This window comes from Agelaius tricolor, unplaced genomic scaffold, assembly GCF_023055355.1.
Source record: "Agelaius tricolor isolate 1412-34295 unplaced genomic scaffold, bAgeTri1.0.p SCAF_2, whole genome shotgun sequence".
NCBI lineage: Eukaryota > Metazoa > Chordata > Aves > Passeriformes > Icteridae > Agelaius > Agelaius tricolor.
In genome coordinates this window covers 34,256,022-34,271,808 of record NW_027269262.1, presented here as the reverse complement: position 1 = coordinate 34,271,808, position 15,787 = coordinate 34,256,022, and the positions used below count along the sequence as shown (strand labels likewise).

At 39.4% G+C, this 15,787-nt stretch overlaps 1 protein-coding gene across 1 annotated transcript in view; it reads left to right on the top strand.

Moving 5' to 3' along the window:
• The window catches only part of LOC139604515 (dynein axonemal heavy chain 5-like), a 148,463-nt gene extending 133,730 nt beyond the window's left edge, over nt 1–14,733 (top strand). Inside the window, exons 75-77 of the mRNA XM_071455659.1 lie at nt 7,467–7,675; nt 12,457–12,678; nt 14,026–14,733. Of these exons, the coding sequence (XP_071311760.1) occupies nt 7,467–7,675; nt 12,457–12,678; nt 14,026–14,244 (650 nt within the window). The 3' untranslated portion in view covers nt 14,245–14,733. The remainder of the gene's footprint in view (nt 1–7,466; nt 7,676–12,456; nt 12,679–14,025) is intronic.
• Nucleotides 14,734–15,787: the final 1,054 nt, after the last annotated feature.

Sequence of the window (15,787 nt, the reverse complement as noted above, 5' to 3'; positions counted from 1 at the left end):
GAGCTGAAAGTTCCCTTTTATATGTGAATAGATCCCCTTTTCAAGTATATAAAAGGAATGTTTTCCATCTAAGAAAGTTTTAGTCTTTCCTTGATTGTGACAGATATATTTAAATTCTCAATATGTATAATATTCTGCAGAGGCTGCATGAGTAACATAATTTATTTGCACTTCACATTCAGTTCCACAGTGGGCGCAGTCCTCTGCCAGATGTTTAATCAAGTTAATGCTGTAACTTTCATGCAATTCTCTAAAACATAATTTCTTACAGACAGGCAAGTTAAATATAGTGAAAAATTGCTCTGAAAACAAAATTGGATGTATAGTTAACAATAACAATGAATGGCTTCTGGCATGTTCATGCTATATCAAGTGCATGTGGTAGACTGTTAATTAGGGGGTGGAAAGAACATTTAGGCATTCTATCTCAGCAAAAGGGAAAACCCCAAACTGTCTCATACTAGATTCTCTCCCAAAACTAGTCAACTGCAATGTCAGGTCATCTGAGGTGCTTCATTTTCTTTACAATGAGGTAAACTGATGTGCCTGCTCCAACAGGTCATGTAATTTTTGACATCTGCCCTGCTCATGTATCTGGCTCTGGCTTCACAAACCTGTTAAAGCCCAGCACCCACTTTAAGCAGACCTAAAATTTCAAATAAATTTGGTGTCTAAGAATATAGTGTGTCTTTAGGTTGTGAAAGGAAGTCTGAATGTCTGATTCTGCAGTTTGGATGTGAATGGATGGACCTTGTTATTTTGATGTTGCTCACCAAGGTAATGTAAAGCCCTCCTCAGGGGCTTTTGAGGTAATTTGAGGTAATGTAAAGCCCTCCTCAGGGAGAGCCCACGTGCAGCTGAACATGAGGGATTAAGAAGGAATTTGCAGACACAGTTTTGTCCTTCTGTCCAGAGGGCAGAGTAAGCAGTTCAGCTTTTGGGAGGGGTGAGGATGCTCAGCATGTGTCCAACATGTTTGTTGGCAAATATGCCCCAGAAGCTTGCTTCTCCACCAATAAACTTTGCTGCCCAGAGGGACACTTTTTCTGGATCAAATTGTAGTAATTAGATTGTAGCTGCACTTTGTACTCTCACTTATGTCCCAACCATTACTTCTGCTTTAATTACTTATTGATTACCCAGAGTTTATTTCACAGTTGGCATAATACAGAGCTTCACCATAAATCAGAACACAGCAGTGATGGTTGTCCTTTTGAGTGCCCTAAATAGAAGCCATGTTCCAAACAGAGAAATCTTTTCAGAGACAAGGAGAAGACATGGGGTTTGCACCAAAAATGCCACATCTTAATGGGTTATGAGCAGCAGATCTTGAGCTCCTGTCAGAAGATGACAATTCTTTGTAGGGCAGTATCCAAGCTGTAGAGTTCCTGTCTTACCTCCTGCCTCTGGCAGTGTAGAGGCTTCTGGCACAGAATACTGATCCCCCACTCTTTGCTGTAAAGAGGATACTTTGAGTATCCTCTTTACAGTAAAGTGAAGACACTGTCTCTAAATGCAATAAAATCTAATGACACATCCAGTTATTCCTAGCCTTTTAGAGTTTGTTTGAGTTTGTCTGAATGTGGCCTGTCTGTGAGATTTTGTGGGGCTGTCTTTATTTCTCCATGCACTGAATAAGAGTGGTAAGCATTTTGATGTCTTCTCTTGGTGAAGAAAGTGAGAAGAGAGATTCTGTGGGAGTGTTTTCCATGAATGAAGTGGAGCATACTTGTAGTAGCACTGAAAGTGGATATTGAATCCTTGGCAATGGAAATATGCACAGCTTTTAGTTTGATTTTAATCCTTATTCTTTTTAATCCAGTTAACGTGTTTAAGGGCTTCTTGTGAGACAAAAAAATGCTTAACTCATTACTTATATCTGGGTTCTACTTTGGTCATAAAACTGTATCCACTTGGTTCTGGTTTCTGGTACTTACAGCTTTGTGTTTTCAAACTAATCCTTGGGAATTGTGGGCCTAAATTGCCCACTTCATGAACAAGTGAAGAACATCAGAGAAACTCTGGATTTTTTTATCTTTTCATGTCATGTATGTGCCCCATGATCACAGAACTCCCACTGCTATTTGTACAGTATTTACAGAGTTAGGAGAGAGAAGTCCTTTCCTCATAACATGTTTCCTGAAAATACAGCAGTTCTATGGCAATGTAGTTCTACACGTGTTATAGGAGTTATGTAGGATTTTTAGGTCATCTACACAAGCTCATGAGTGAAGCCCACAATAAAGATTCACTACTTATCAGTTTCTCTGGGTCTGGATTGAAGGCACTTGAGACAGTAGTTCATATTTGGACTCAAGTGTTTATTATTTCTTATGAGTGAAACAGTCTCACAACCATGAGTTCTGCAGCCTTTCATTAGAAGGCACAAAATGGCTAACAAACTTTTGTTACAAGGTCTTTTAAGACTAAACTATCCAATTAAGAACCAGCACCTAGATTATTTTCCCTTTTAACCCCATAACTGATCCCGAGGAGCCCGCAATGCAGACTTTTCTGCCCAATTACAAAATGCCACCCAACACCCATGAAGAAGAAGGAAGAAGAAGCATGAAGAAACCCAGGACAACACCCTGTTCCCTCCATCTTGCTTCCATCCACAACATACTAAAAATCCCAAAACCTAAATTTCTCACCAAGTGATACACCTACACTACTCTCTATAATCCATGTCACACTTTTGTGGATTCTAGTCTATCCTGAAGTCTAGGAAACTTTCTCTATGTATGAGGGTCAAAGTCAGTGCTCCCCTGGGGATCAGGGCACCCCAGAGCAGACAGAGAAATATTCCTGGTGCCCTGGGTTTTCACAATTACTATTTTCCAACTCAGAACACCATGAAGTTGAAAGTACCATTTGTATCATGATGCCAAAAGGAATTTCTGTTCATCGTATGTAGCACCTTATAACAGGGATATAAATGAAGTCTAAAAGAGTCAAAAGAGGTAGCTGGTAATTTATTTTAACCTACATAGTGAAAAAGTGAAGCTCAGGAAACTAATCTTGCCAGAGTGCACAGGAAAGGGAATTTCCCATGAAAGGAAGAAGTATGGACTCATTCCCCATGTCTGGCTAAGTTCTATTTTGACTTGTAATGGTATAAGACTGCTAACACTAACACAGTTTTAGCTCTGTGTGTGTGTGTGTGTGTGTGTGTGAGGTTTGTAGGGATTCATCACTTTTGGATGAGGATTTTGTTTGAAAATAATTAAGAGCACTCAGTAAAGATATTAATGGAATGTAACAATCATTTGAGGAATGAAGGGGATGAGTCTAGTATGTCTTGTGGTGTAGTTACTCTTGGCTCAGCAGCTCTCATCCATTCTTTAATTCTCATCCTGATAAGAATGCCAGAATGCCTCCTGTTGTCTTTCACAGTGTGGCACATCATTTCTGAACTTCTTAATAGGTCTTACATATGCTTGCCATGATGCTGGCCAGGACAACTGTTTGGAAACACACACTGCACATTAAGGACAAAGTGCAGAACAGAGTTTTTCTGCCTGTTGTATTGCTCTAGCTCAGGGTAGTGATTTGTATTACTTTTTTTTGTAGAGGTGTGTGTGGATTTTCATCTTCAAATTACTGCTTTAAACTTTAAAGAGAAAACAGAACAGGGGCAAAGGTTAGATGCTGCTGGAGAGAGTACCAGCCTACAAATAAAACATGGAGAGAGTGTTGTGCATTGCAGGTCTTGGCTGCCTGTTTTACCTTTCCCGTTCTAGAGTTGGAGCAAAAGAAAATGACAAACTTTTGAGGGGCCTAGGATTAAAACAGTTAACAGGAGTTTAATGAGCTTCTGAGAACTTCCTGGGAATTACCTCCAAATGCTTAAGTGAATAAGAACAGAAAGTGAAGAAAGAGGAAAATACCCAAAGAACTGCCCGAAGCAAAGAAGTTGACTTCTATCAGCACAGCAGTGGTGGTCACAGAGCTGGCAGAACCATACTAAATCTTGTAAAAAAAATAGTTTTAGGTATAGGAAAATATACATTCTCTTTTATACCTTGTGCCTTTGGGTGGAAAAATTAAAAAGCTTTGGAGAAAACACAGGCAAGTGTTAGCTGTTGCCATAAGGCAGAAAGAGAGGAAAACTTAGGAAGTTATAGACAAGTTGGTATTTTCTTTTTGACATGTTCAGCAAAGAAGAGGGAATTGGAGCTTGGTGGTGGAGGCAAGGTGTGACTGCCTCAAGAGCAAAACAGTTGTTTGGGAGCTAAACTTGAGTGGGATTAAAGGCTGAAAAGGTCAGCTTCTGGGGCTGGGAACTGGGGCAGTCAATAATGGATTGATGCTTTCACTGAGCTTTTTTCTCCATGTACTCTTCAGGCTAGCTTAACAGATGCAATGTCTAGCAAGTATTGTCCTCCAGGGCTAGTCTCCAATTTTATTATAATGATATCAGCTATTGGCAAATTGTACTTGATGGAGAAAGTAGCTTTTTCTCATTTCATTTATATCCTACATGATTATTCTTGTTATATTTGATTTACATCTGTGCCTGTGGGAAGAGAATCAGTCAGTGGACCAAGGCTTTTTTTGGTTCATGCTGGAATTTAAGATCCTTCCTTTGTTCCTAACTTTAGCTACTCATTTAAATGATCTATGCAAGTTTCCTAGACCAGATAGACACTTTCATAAATGTGAAATTTAAAACAGATCCAAATTTTACAAATTTCACAGTTTTCAGATTCAATTTGTGGGAGGTATGAAAGTGAAAAGGGTCAACTCCAAGAAATAATACAAGCTCCTCATGTAGCCTATTCAAAGCATTATATCTATTGAATGAATCACCTTAAAACCAGATCACTTTAAAAAACCAGATTATTTACTTTAACCATCAATAAAAACTAGTTATCCTCAGAACTGAGAAGTTTTATTTGGGTTATTCACCACTCAGCAAGAGGACAGATTTAGATGTGGTGTAGAAGGGAGATGGTATAAATGTAGGGAAATCAAAAAGGGGAATCCTAATTTCCAAACTGTGAATACTGTGCAAACCGTATGGTTATAGCAGATATTATTTTTAAAGTATGGAAATGCCTTCTTTTCTTTAACTGACCTGACCCTTCATCAGTAATTTTTGGATGGCCTTTATTCCATTCAAGAAAGGGAATACCATGGGGTAACCCCCAAAATAACCAAGTTATAAACAGTTGGCATGTCTGATTCATAGAACATTCAAGCCTGTCATGTTAAGTTCATAGGACATTCAGTCTATGAGCCCTAGTACAGGGCTCTGGAGTTCTCAGAAGTTAAATATGAGAAGCCTATGACATTGTACTATTCATTCAATTTATCAAAGATAGTTTTTCAAACACCTTTATCACTTTTGTCCAGAAAGAAGGCATGATTTTTCTCCTATGGTACTGATTTTATTTCTGACAATTATTCAATTATTTTATTTATTTTTTTTTTTATTTTTATCAGACTATTTTGGCTGCAGGAATGCATCCCAACACCCACAGATGCCATTTAGTGCTGAAATTCAAGCACTGGATGCCTGCTGCCAGAGATGACACCCACTCACTAGGAATATTTATGCAGAGATACGGGCACGGCCTGAGCTGTGAACATACCTCATCCTCAAGAACACTCTGGCTTACATTCTCAACAGCTGCTCTGAGTCATAGCAGGCAGACTTCCCAAGGGATTTCACAATGCTTCAGGGCAGAGACTGGTTGTATCTTCCTATTTAAAAAGCTCCAGCCTGCCCAGAAGAATTGAGAAAGAAAGGAGAAAGTTGAATGTCTCAGCCTGAAAACAAGGAATAACCAGAGATGAAAGAGTTCTTCCTTTCTCAGTTCAATGGTAGTGATCCCCAGGGCTAAACCAGGATGCTCCTCACTTGTTTTGTGCTCTCAGTACAGTTGCTCTGAAGTTGAAACCAACATGCATTGCAAGACTTTTCCCCCCACTTTTTCTATCTCTAAAAGGTGAATAAAGTGTATGGTGTAATACTACGCTTTTCTAAACAAGGTGGAGAGGACATGGAGTGGCTTATTTCTTAAATGTTGGTTCTCTTAGAATGTTGGTTACATATTAGAGAAGGTTAATAACCAAAGAGAAGGCTTATTATTTATGTTATAAAAATCTCTTAGCTACCCCAGAGTGTGATTCTGTGCCTGATTACAAAGCGGTTGCAGAGAATGCAGGATAGGTGCTATTTTTTTAATATTTACAGTTTGGTAAAAGTTAATGGCTTTCTCAAATAATTTGTTGCACCAAAAAGAGGTGCATATAAATGAAAACAGATCACTCATTATCTGCTAGAAGAAATTGAGGCATATTTGCCATTTATATGTTGTAGAATGCACTAAAGTTGCACACGCTACAATAAGGACTGTTTAGGTTGTAGTGCTGTATTCTTCAAAATTAGGCTGGTGTTTGGTTTCTGGATGCTCTTTTCCTTCCCCTCAACTGAAGCCCTTCAACCTTAGTGGAAGAAGGGATTTGAAATGCTTTCTTTTTACAGGCCACATTTCCTTACGGGTATGTTTGCATGGACCATTGCAGTTTTTCTTTGCAGTCACCCAGGCCACTTCCCTTTCCTTTACATGTTCTGTGATGGAAGCCACTTAATTGTGTTTGGTATCTCATGTTGTCCCTGTGGGAATTACAGCAGCTGTGTGTATGATGATGCACTGAACTTTGGTTTTATATGAATATTTAATCAAAGTTGGGGTAACAGACCAGTTTCTGTAAGAGCATAACAGAACCAGTTTCTGGAACAGAGAAGTCATCCTGAGGCATGGCTCTGTTTCAGATCTCTATTGAGAGTACACAAGGTGTAGGAACTGCTAGCACATGGAAGGGTGAGTGTCACTGAAAAATCACTGTCTTAGTAAATGCCAACATTTTAGTGGAGAGAACAGCACTATGCATGGACTACATGAGTACGCATTGCCAAAAAAAAAAAAAAATCCTGCCTTTAGCTTTATTCTAGCTCCTGCTTTCCCATTGAGAATCTTGATAATGGAAATGTACAAAGTTATCATTAGTAATAGTGAATTTCATGAATATAATCACAGCCAGTACATGCTTAGGATATAGATGAGTTACACAGTGTATCTCTATCATTGATCATGCATGTAGGATCCATTAAAATTTATAAAACAGTTTTCAATGATTAATCACATTCCAGACACACTGTGAATATAATGAATACAAATAATGTGTATGAGGGAGAAGAAGTTGTTTAAGAAACATATCTTTGTTTCTGATCAAAACAACAGAAGAAATATCATTTATCTTATCGCCTTCAGCTTTGAATCAAGTATTATAATTTTGAACAAATTAACTGCAAACTGATAAGACTGCAGCGCTACAGGTGTGCAATTAAGACACAACAAAAGAGGGTTTATTAGACTTTGAATGTCATTTGGAAGTTTTAATTGCCTTTGCAAGCTAGGGGAAAGTTCATTCTGAACATTTTACTTATCTTCCAGGAACCATAATTATGTCAGAAGAATTGCAAGATGCTTTAGATAATATTTATGACGCTAGAATTCCAAAACTGTGGTTTAGGATTTCCTGGGAGTCAAGTACTTTAGGATTTTGGTTTACTGAGCTTCTTGAGCGAAACCAGCAGTTCAGCAGCTGGCTGCAGGATGGCCGTCCAAACCAGTTCTGGATGACAGGATTCTTTAATCCACAGGTAAGATTGCCACGTTGACCTTCCTAACTTCTGAGTAACAGCTAAATTAGATCTTGGGAGAACTTCAAGTTGACTTAATATTGACTATGCGAAGTATAATCTATATTGATTTTTTAGCATAAATATAGAATAAAACATCTTTGGTATCTAGTGAAGAAATCTTTGCTAGAACAAAATAATGCTCCTGAAATAATGAAATACATCTTTTGGCTGTTTAATTATTGTGAGGAAACTGGGTAAGTACATGCTTTCACATTTCAACTTAATCTTCATTTTTTTACCTCTTCTCTACTATAGTAATCTGTTTTTATTTATTGCATGAAGATCCCTCTGAGTACAACACAAGATAAGTTCCAGAACTTTGACATAGGAAGAAGAGATTTGGACTTGGTTCTCAATCCTTGCAAATCAGTTCCTTGAAACGGAAGGTTTGTTATTCATACCACCCCAGAATTGTGCCAGACAGGGTCTGCAGAGACATATAAAAAATACAGCCTCTCATCTGCACCATCTAAAATAAAAACCTGGCATGAAATGAAACACAAAAAGGGAACAGCTGAGAGGAGAGTTAAAAGAAGTAAAGTATACATACCTAGATGATGTGTAGTTTCTTTGCAGAGCTATCCACATTCATTAAAGCTTTTTATGATTCACAGATGTTTGTGGGAAGTGTGAGTTGTGGTAATGACTCATTGTGAGAGTATCCAGCCAACAGGTTTCTATGAAGCCTTAGGAAAGAGCTATTTTAAAGATCTATTTTAATCTCAGTACTTGTTAGCAATGCAAAAGCTAGCTTAAACATCTGCCTAGAATAGAGAAAACAACAGTGGCAAATATTCTCTAGGACTACTGCTGGGAAATATCCATCTATCATCTAACCTGGATGTGTGTCAGCTGTCTGCTGGTACAACTTTATAGCATGGAAGGGGCTCACAGAACCCCTGAGCAAAGAGTTCTTGAGTAGCAGGGAGAGGAGTAGGAGTTCAAATAAAATGATTGTGCTTCCACACTTGGTTTGCTAATGACACACTGATAGCAGCAATCTAAAACACTTCTAAGTAACTTTTGCAATGGTCAGGCTGGATGCAACCCTAACAGCCTTTTGGCTTTGTTGGTGTTTGCTTTTGCACTACAGATGAGCAAAAGCTGATAGAAATTTTGTACTGGACATTTCAGCTGGCTTTTTTGTGCTCGGGGGTTGTGTCAGTTCTGAAATTTTGCCAGCTTAAATTTGGCAGCCTACATTTTTTTGGATCAAAATAGCTGAATTTCTGAAAAGAGCTGCCAAATAATCAGTGTAAAATGTCCCCAAACAAATTGTGATTTAATAGACCATAGTAAATGAGAAAGCCTCTAGAAATACAAAAATTACACACTTCATAACCCCTAGTTCCTAAAGTCCCTAAATACATTGTGTGCAGAGATTAAAAAATTTATTTGTGCTGACAATCACAAGCTTAAGAATCAGATGGTTATTGTAGTCACCATTTTCTGTAACCTAGGCTGTAGGAGTGGCTCATTCTAAAAAAGCAATTCACTTGAGCAAAGACTAATTTTCTATTTAATTAACTATTATTTTGTTAATAGCCATACTACTGTTTAAAATCAGTATTTCACAGGTTCAGAAAATTGATTTTTGTCTTCTCAAACGAGCTGAGGTGATGAGGTGTTAGTGCTGCAGTTCTAATGGCTTGTTTGTAATACCTGAGAAGTTGTCAGAAAAATTCTTTCATTTGTGGGATGAAATGCAGCTCCTAAGTCATTTTCCTACTTGCATGTATCTCACTGTTAGCTTCACAGTCAATGGATAAATGCCATGGATAACACAAGGCAATAAAATAGATTTATAGCACTGGGAAAACAAGGCATTCTGGCAATAAAAAATAATATAGGACCAGACTCTGCCTTTTGGACTGTTTATACACTAGGATAAATTCAGTAATTTCACAGAAGTTAATCTTTATTTTTCGTGATATAAATGAGGGCTGGCTCAGACTTCTATGCAAAAGAAACCTGATGCCCCATGTGTGTCTGCACTGGGCCAAGATAACTGGGGTGAAAAATGCAAGAAATGCCATGAATTTTCTTCCCTCCTGGAAGTTAATCTGAGGTTACTGGATTTTTTTTTCATCAAAAACTTGACATTAGGTGTTTCTCATTTCTACCTCCCAATTTCCACTTAGTGGCTGACACTGTTTTATTGTTTCCTTGTTTGCATCTCCGTATCCAGTTCCTGTCACTTGTCCTATATATAGGTTTTAAGCACTGTGAGGCAAAGCTGTCTTTCTGGTTGTGTAGTACTCAGCATAATGACACCTCAACCTACTTCTGTGACCCTTAGATGCCAAAGTAATGTGAATACTAACCAGAATATGAAGCAGAATGCCTCCATTCCTCAGTGTCCGCTTAATTCTAGCAAACCTGCTAGTTCTAGCAAATCTGCTCTATATTTGCAAAGTGACAAACAAGGAACCTCCAAAGTAAGGTAAAGGAGAGAATATGATTCTGAGAGCAATAGACTTAACTGATTTTCATGGTTATTTGTCATAGCTTCCATGTGTGTCTGCTTTCCCTCACTAGAAGGTTCAGAGTCAGTTCACATGAGTTGTTAAAAGGCAAAGGGGCAAAGCTTTAGCAGGCTTCAGTGAGCTGGACAGGGAGAAATTGAGGAAAAGGCAAACACACATATACAAGAAAAATACCAAAAACCTAACCAACCAACCAAAACAAAACAAAAAAAGAAAGGATTACCAGAAACTGAAACAAATGTCATGGTAACTGGTGCATTATGTCCCTGACGGAGGATTTTGGGATGAACCAGAGCCTCAGCTGTACAGTGGCACCTCAAGCCACTTGATTCTGTCTTGCTCTTTGTTGTGTCATTCACCCACTCTGGAACACTCAGCTGGGCCTCCAGCTCACAGCTGCAGTCTTCAAATGCTGTCTCAGATTCATTCAAATGAGCAGATAAGCATGAAAAGTCCCATTGCAGAAAGTATATAGGTCCTGCAATCTCTAGGAATAATCTGCTATCTAAACCTTATCCCTGAAGACAACTCACAGCTTGGAGCTTACTTTTGTTCCAGTGTTTCCATGGTGCCTTTGAACTGATTCCCTTAATACAGTCATGGCTCTGTCCTCTTCAGGCTCTTCTTTCTTTAATATTTCAGTTTATGTGGGATCCAGTAGCCCTCTGGGGCCTTACAGCAGTGAACACTTAATGTATTTTAAACTATTGGTTCTGGCATGTTTCTACAAATTAAAATTCCACAAATTACTGCAATGATTCTGCTTTCATGTAATGGCATTTCTGATAGAAGAACTTGGCCTTTAATCCTGTATCCCTCAGCAATACACTGGAGTTCTCAACCACTTTGAATGCAATTACCATTATCTGTGCTATCACAAAGACTCTTTGAAACACTTGTCCTGGGGTCTCTGGTATTATATTAATGAGGAGCAACCAGTGTGAGTTAACAGAAACATCTGGGTTCCTGAAAGTCATCTCATGGTCTCATAACTTGAAGGGTATTGCATTCTCATAACTTGAAGGGCATTGCATGGCGACCAAGTGCTTGGAGCACTCCAGTCCTATCAGCCAGAGACTGGCCCCTGCATTCAGTAGACAATTTGCTGATTTTCCCACATCTGACTTCTTTCTATTCATTTGGCCCTAATGGTTAGCTCAACAGAGCATCCTGTTCTGTGAATATTGAAGAAAAAAACTCTTTCAATTCCCTCATTCAATTCCCTCCTTCCCATCCTGATTTCTTCCTTGCTGTGCTGTTGGCTCACCGATTCCCACCTTTGTGTGTTTGTCATGTGGCTCTCTATCCCCCCGTCTCTGTCTCCAGATGCTTTAGTTCCCTGTTCTGAAATATGTCAAGAAATTTCCTATTTCCTAGGTGTCCTTTTCATTGGTCTTGCATATTCAATTTTGCGTTTTATTTGTTCACCTCCTCACGACACAAATGGGTTACCACATCTACAGCATGACCACTGGAACAGCAAAGGAGCCTGCCCTCCCATCTCTAAGGACTAAGGCACTTCCCATGTACCGAACTGTGCTTTCCCATGGACAGCTGTATAAGGGAAGCTAAAAAGCATATTCAGCCTGGCTTGTCTTTTGATAGCTTATACCAATGTCATGAGATTGTAGCTCTCTAGAACAGAGAGTTAGTTTTATTCTGTGCTGCTGGAGTGCTCTGGCTTTATCTTGCTGTTGTCTAAAATACTATGTTATTGTAGTATATAAAGACTTCACTGAGCAAAGTGTCGGAGGCATTTCAGTATTTAATGGCATGATTCCAGCTGGTACTTCCTTTGTGTTCTGTAAGGGCTTATTTGTTGACTGAAAAGCATTTCTTACAACGTTTAGTATAAGAAAAGATGAATAATATAGCCAGTGTTAGAGAAATTAGAAATCACCTGTGTTTGGAATCTCTCAAAAGACATTGATCTGGTATATAATCACATTATATACATCTCTCAATCTGGTTGGTTGTAAAAAAAGGCATGAGAGGTGAATTATACAGACACTTCTGATGTATTGAGTAAGCCAACTTGGGGGCTGCTTAGCACCAACATGTGCACACCAATCATGTATGGATGCATGGTACTGGATTTACACTACCAAATTTAGTTTATATGCACATGAAATTCTGTGGGATGAGCTTTAATATAGCTGGTGTCACTTACATAGGAAAAAAAAAAGTTGTAAATGGTTTAAATTCAAGGCTTTAAAAAAATCCTCTCTGCCATATTCCTGTGTGTCTCCTTAGGGATTCCTAACAGCCATGAGGCAAGAGACAACTCGCATGAATTTAGCCAAAGGGTGGGAGCTGGACAATGTTGTTTTATGCAGTGAAGTGACCAAGATGATGAAAGAAGATGTTGTTGGGCCTCCTCCTGCTGACATTGGTGGGGTTTACATACATGGCCTATTCCTCGAAGGGGCCGGCTGGGACCGCAGGAACAGCAAGCTGATCGAGTCAGCACCAAAGGTGAGGATTGAGTCAGTGTAGCAGGCTGGGGCATATTGCATTTGCTCTGGGAAAACCAGGAAGAATGCTCGTGCCTGCAGCAGTGGTTTCACAACAGGTTTTAAGAGGGTAACCAACACTAGTGGTGCTGGAAAGAGGACAGACTCTTTACCTGCCAGAAGTGAACAAAAAGACTTCTGTCAGAAAATGAATTTAGGATGCATAGCACTACAGCAGACCAGACGCTGGGCTTCTTGGCTTCAGGGGCCCCAGCAGCACAGTTATGTTTGAATAAAATAATGTACCCCATAGCCAGTCTTCTTTTGACTGACCAAGGGGGACCTTATCAAAGCTTCCAAAGCCCTGGGCTAGGTTTGATATGGAGGTCATTGTTTGGTTGACTAGAAATCCCCAGTGTTTGTGTTTTAATATGAGACAGAGTATTAGTTCTGGGCTTATGCTCAGTTATCCATGCATTGAGTTACATTTTACTGATGAGACTAAGCAGATTTAAAATCTGGCTATGGAGTAATGATTAGATACTGTAGTCACGGTCCAGGGAAAATTGTCATTGTTTGCAGTGGCACACTTTTTCCAGGCCAGTGCTAACTGTCCTGGAACTGGAATTGAGGTAATTCCTGTCCATAGGTAAAACATTTCTGTGTCTGACTGAGAGAAAATTTTCCAAACCAAACCTTGCCAGCTGTAACTTCTATTGCCTGGTTTGTCAAAAGACCCCTTCAAACATGGAGTTTACTCAAGTGCTCTGGAGTGTTCAGCAGAGTTTCATGTTGCTCTTGGATCCAGGTCTGTTTTATCCCCTGACAATGAATACTTTATCTTGGTGGAAGACCTGAGGTGATCTAGTTTGGATAAACACCCAAGATGCACTTTGGATGCTAGAAGCTCCACTGTCAGCAGTATAGAGGTTTGCAGCTTGGTTTTTGTAGCTCTAGTCCTGGCATTCAGGAAAAAGGAGGTGGGGAAAAAATGGGAGGCACCAGTGAAAGGAGCAAAGGAAGGGGGAAAAGGCAATGGTTGCTGTCCCTCCTAGAACCACCCTGACATTTTTCCATCTACTTCCACAGCATGCAGGTTTCCATGTTTCTACTTTTCTGCTCTCCTTTCCTTCCAACAGGCTTCCTGATGGCTGTTGTCCCTGAGCTGCCATGGGCCTAAAGTTAGTGTCAACGTAGTAGTGAGTGTAGGACTTAGTAGTGAGTGTAGTAGTGAGTGTACTCTCACCTGTACCTCTGCTGAGTTGCTTTTGCTGAAGGCCATCACTGAATCTAGTTCTAGTGTTAAGAATTCAAACACTCTGTCCTGCTTCTGTACTGCTGAGCCCTGGGTATCTTTTAACCTTCTCAGGTGCTGTTCACGAGCCTTCCCGTGGTCCATGTGTATGCGGTGAGCACGACAGCGCCGAGCGACGCGAGGAGGCAACACGGAAATGTGTACTGCTGCCCTGTCTACAGAAAGCCTCGGAGAACAGACCTGACCTACATCTTCTCTTTGTCTCTGAGAACAGTGCAGAATCCTGATCACTGGACTTTGAGGGGCGTTGCACTGCTCTGCAGTTCGAAGTAAGGACGGACAGCTATGGAAGAAAGAGCCATCAAGTAGGATGAAGCTGCAGCCAGTGTTGCATTGTTATTGTCAAAGTGGTTGCTGCCTTCTCACAGTGGGGTGGGAATTGGCAGGTGATACATAGAGATTATGTTAGTTGCACATAAATTACTCTGTTCACAGCAAAAATACTACATTTATTTACCCTGGGAATATCAGAGGGAAAACAGCTGCAGGTGTAAATTTGGCAACTCTTATAAAGCAAGTGAGAATATAATCAACTAACTTGTTCACAATGGAAGCACTGCATTAAAAAGTGCTTATGATAGTGACAGCTGCTCTGACATCTTATGGTGGTTCTTTTGTAGATGTTATCTTTCTTTTTAATACAATAATTTTTCATATTATAATTATTTTAAATTCAACTTTGTAGTTAAAATCTCATCATCCATAGCATTATTAAAGCTATAATGACAAGATAATTAAATGCATGGTAAAGTTTTATGTTTATCTGCATGTATGTCAATATACAGCTCCTTTGATTTTGCATTTCTAAACTTGCTGGGTGGTTTTACTAATGGCTGCAACCATTTGCTTGAACAGTCACTTTTTAATGCAAACAATCATAGAAACAGAAGTGTTTATCTTTGCACAAGGACCTTTTGCACCTATTAACTCATTTCTACACCTATATCCACTTGTAAGGAAGGTGTGCACACCCCCCATTATTAGCAGGAAGAAAGGTTTTAAAGTTTGCACAGAGTAAACACATCTGAACACCATTTTTGCTCTATTAGTACTCATTCTGTTTGCATTAGTGCCTGAATCCTGCAAACTCAAACCTCTTAACTCCTTTTTGTTCTGTATTTTGCATCAGTTTAGTTTAAAAAAAGAAGACGACACACAGTCCATACTTCACCTGGAATGGTTGAAGTACTTTTGTGTTAACCTCGACTGCTGTCTACCCTGTAACTATAGGATGGTTGATGCTTCTTTTAATAGACAGATGGCTATTGGCAGAAAATGTGTTTGGCTTCTTTCACTAGCACAAATTCAAAGCAAAGGAAGCTGTTGTTGAATGTTATGAAAGAAGGACTTGCAGTCAGGACTTTGTTAATATTTTTTTTCTCCTTGTAAACACTTTTAATTTTTGTATAGAAAGTGTCCAAGAAAGTAGTTCATCCCTTTGCATAGCCAGTTTTACTCTGCAGTTAGCAACTGTGAGGTTTATTCCATGAGGAAGTCTGATATTCACACTCACACCCACAACGAATTACAGAGTGCCAGCTTTCTTCTTGGAAGACAGAGCAGACAGGGACAGGGTCCCTTTTTTCCATTTAGCTAGGAGCAACAGTGCCGGCAAGATTATCGTTTCAAGTGAAACCAACTGTTCCAAAAAAATACACCAGACCTCCCTGCAGTGCAGCTGTACATCAACCAATTTCATTGAGAATTTTTTTTCTGAGAAGGCTGAAGGATTTGGCTTCATGATCATTGATCTTGGAAATTATGAAAAAGATGGGGGAGACTTCAAGCAGCAAAGGTCTGTGCTGTTCCACAGAAA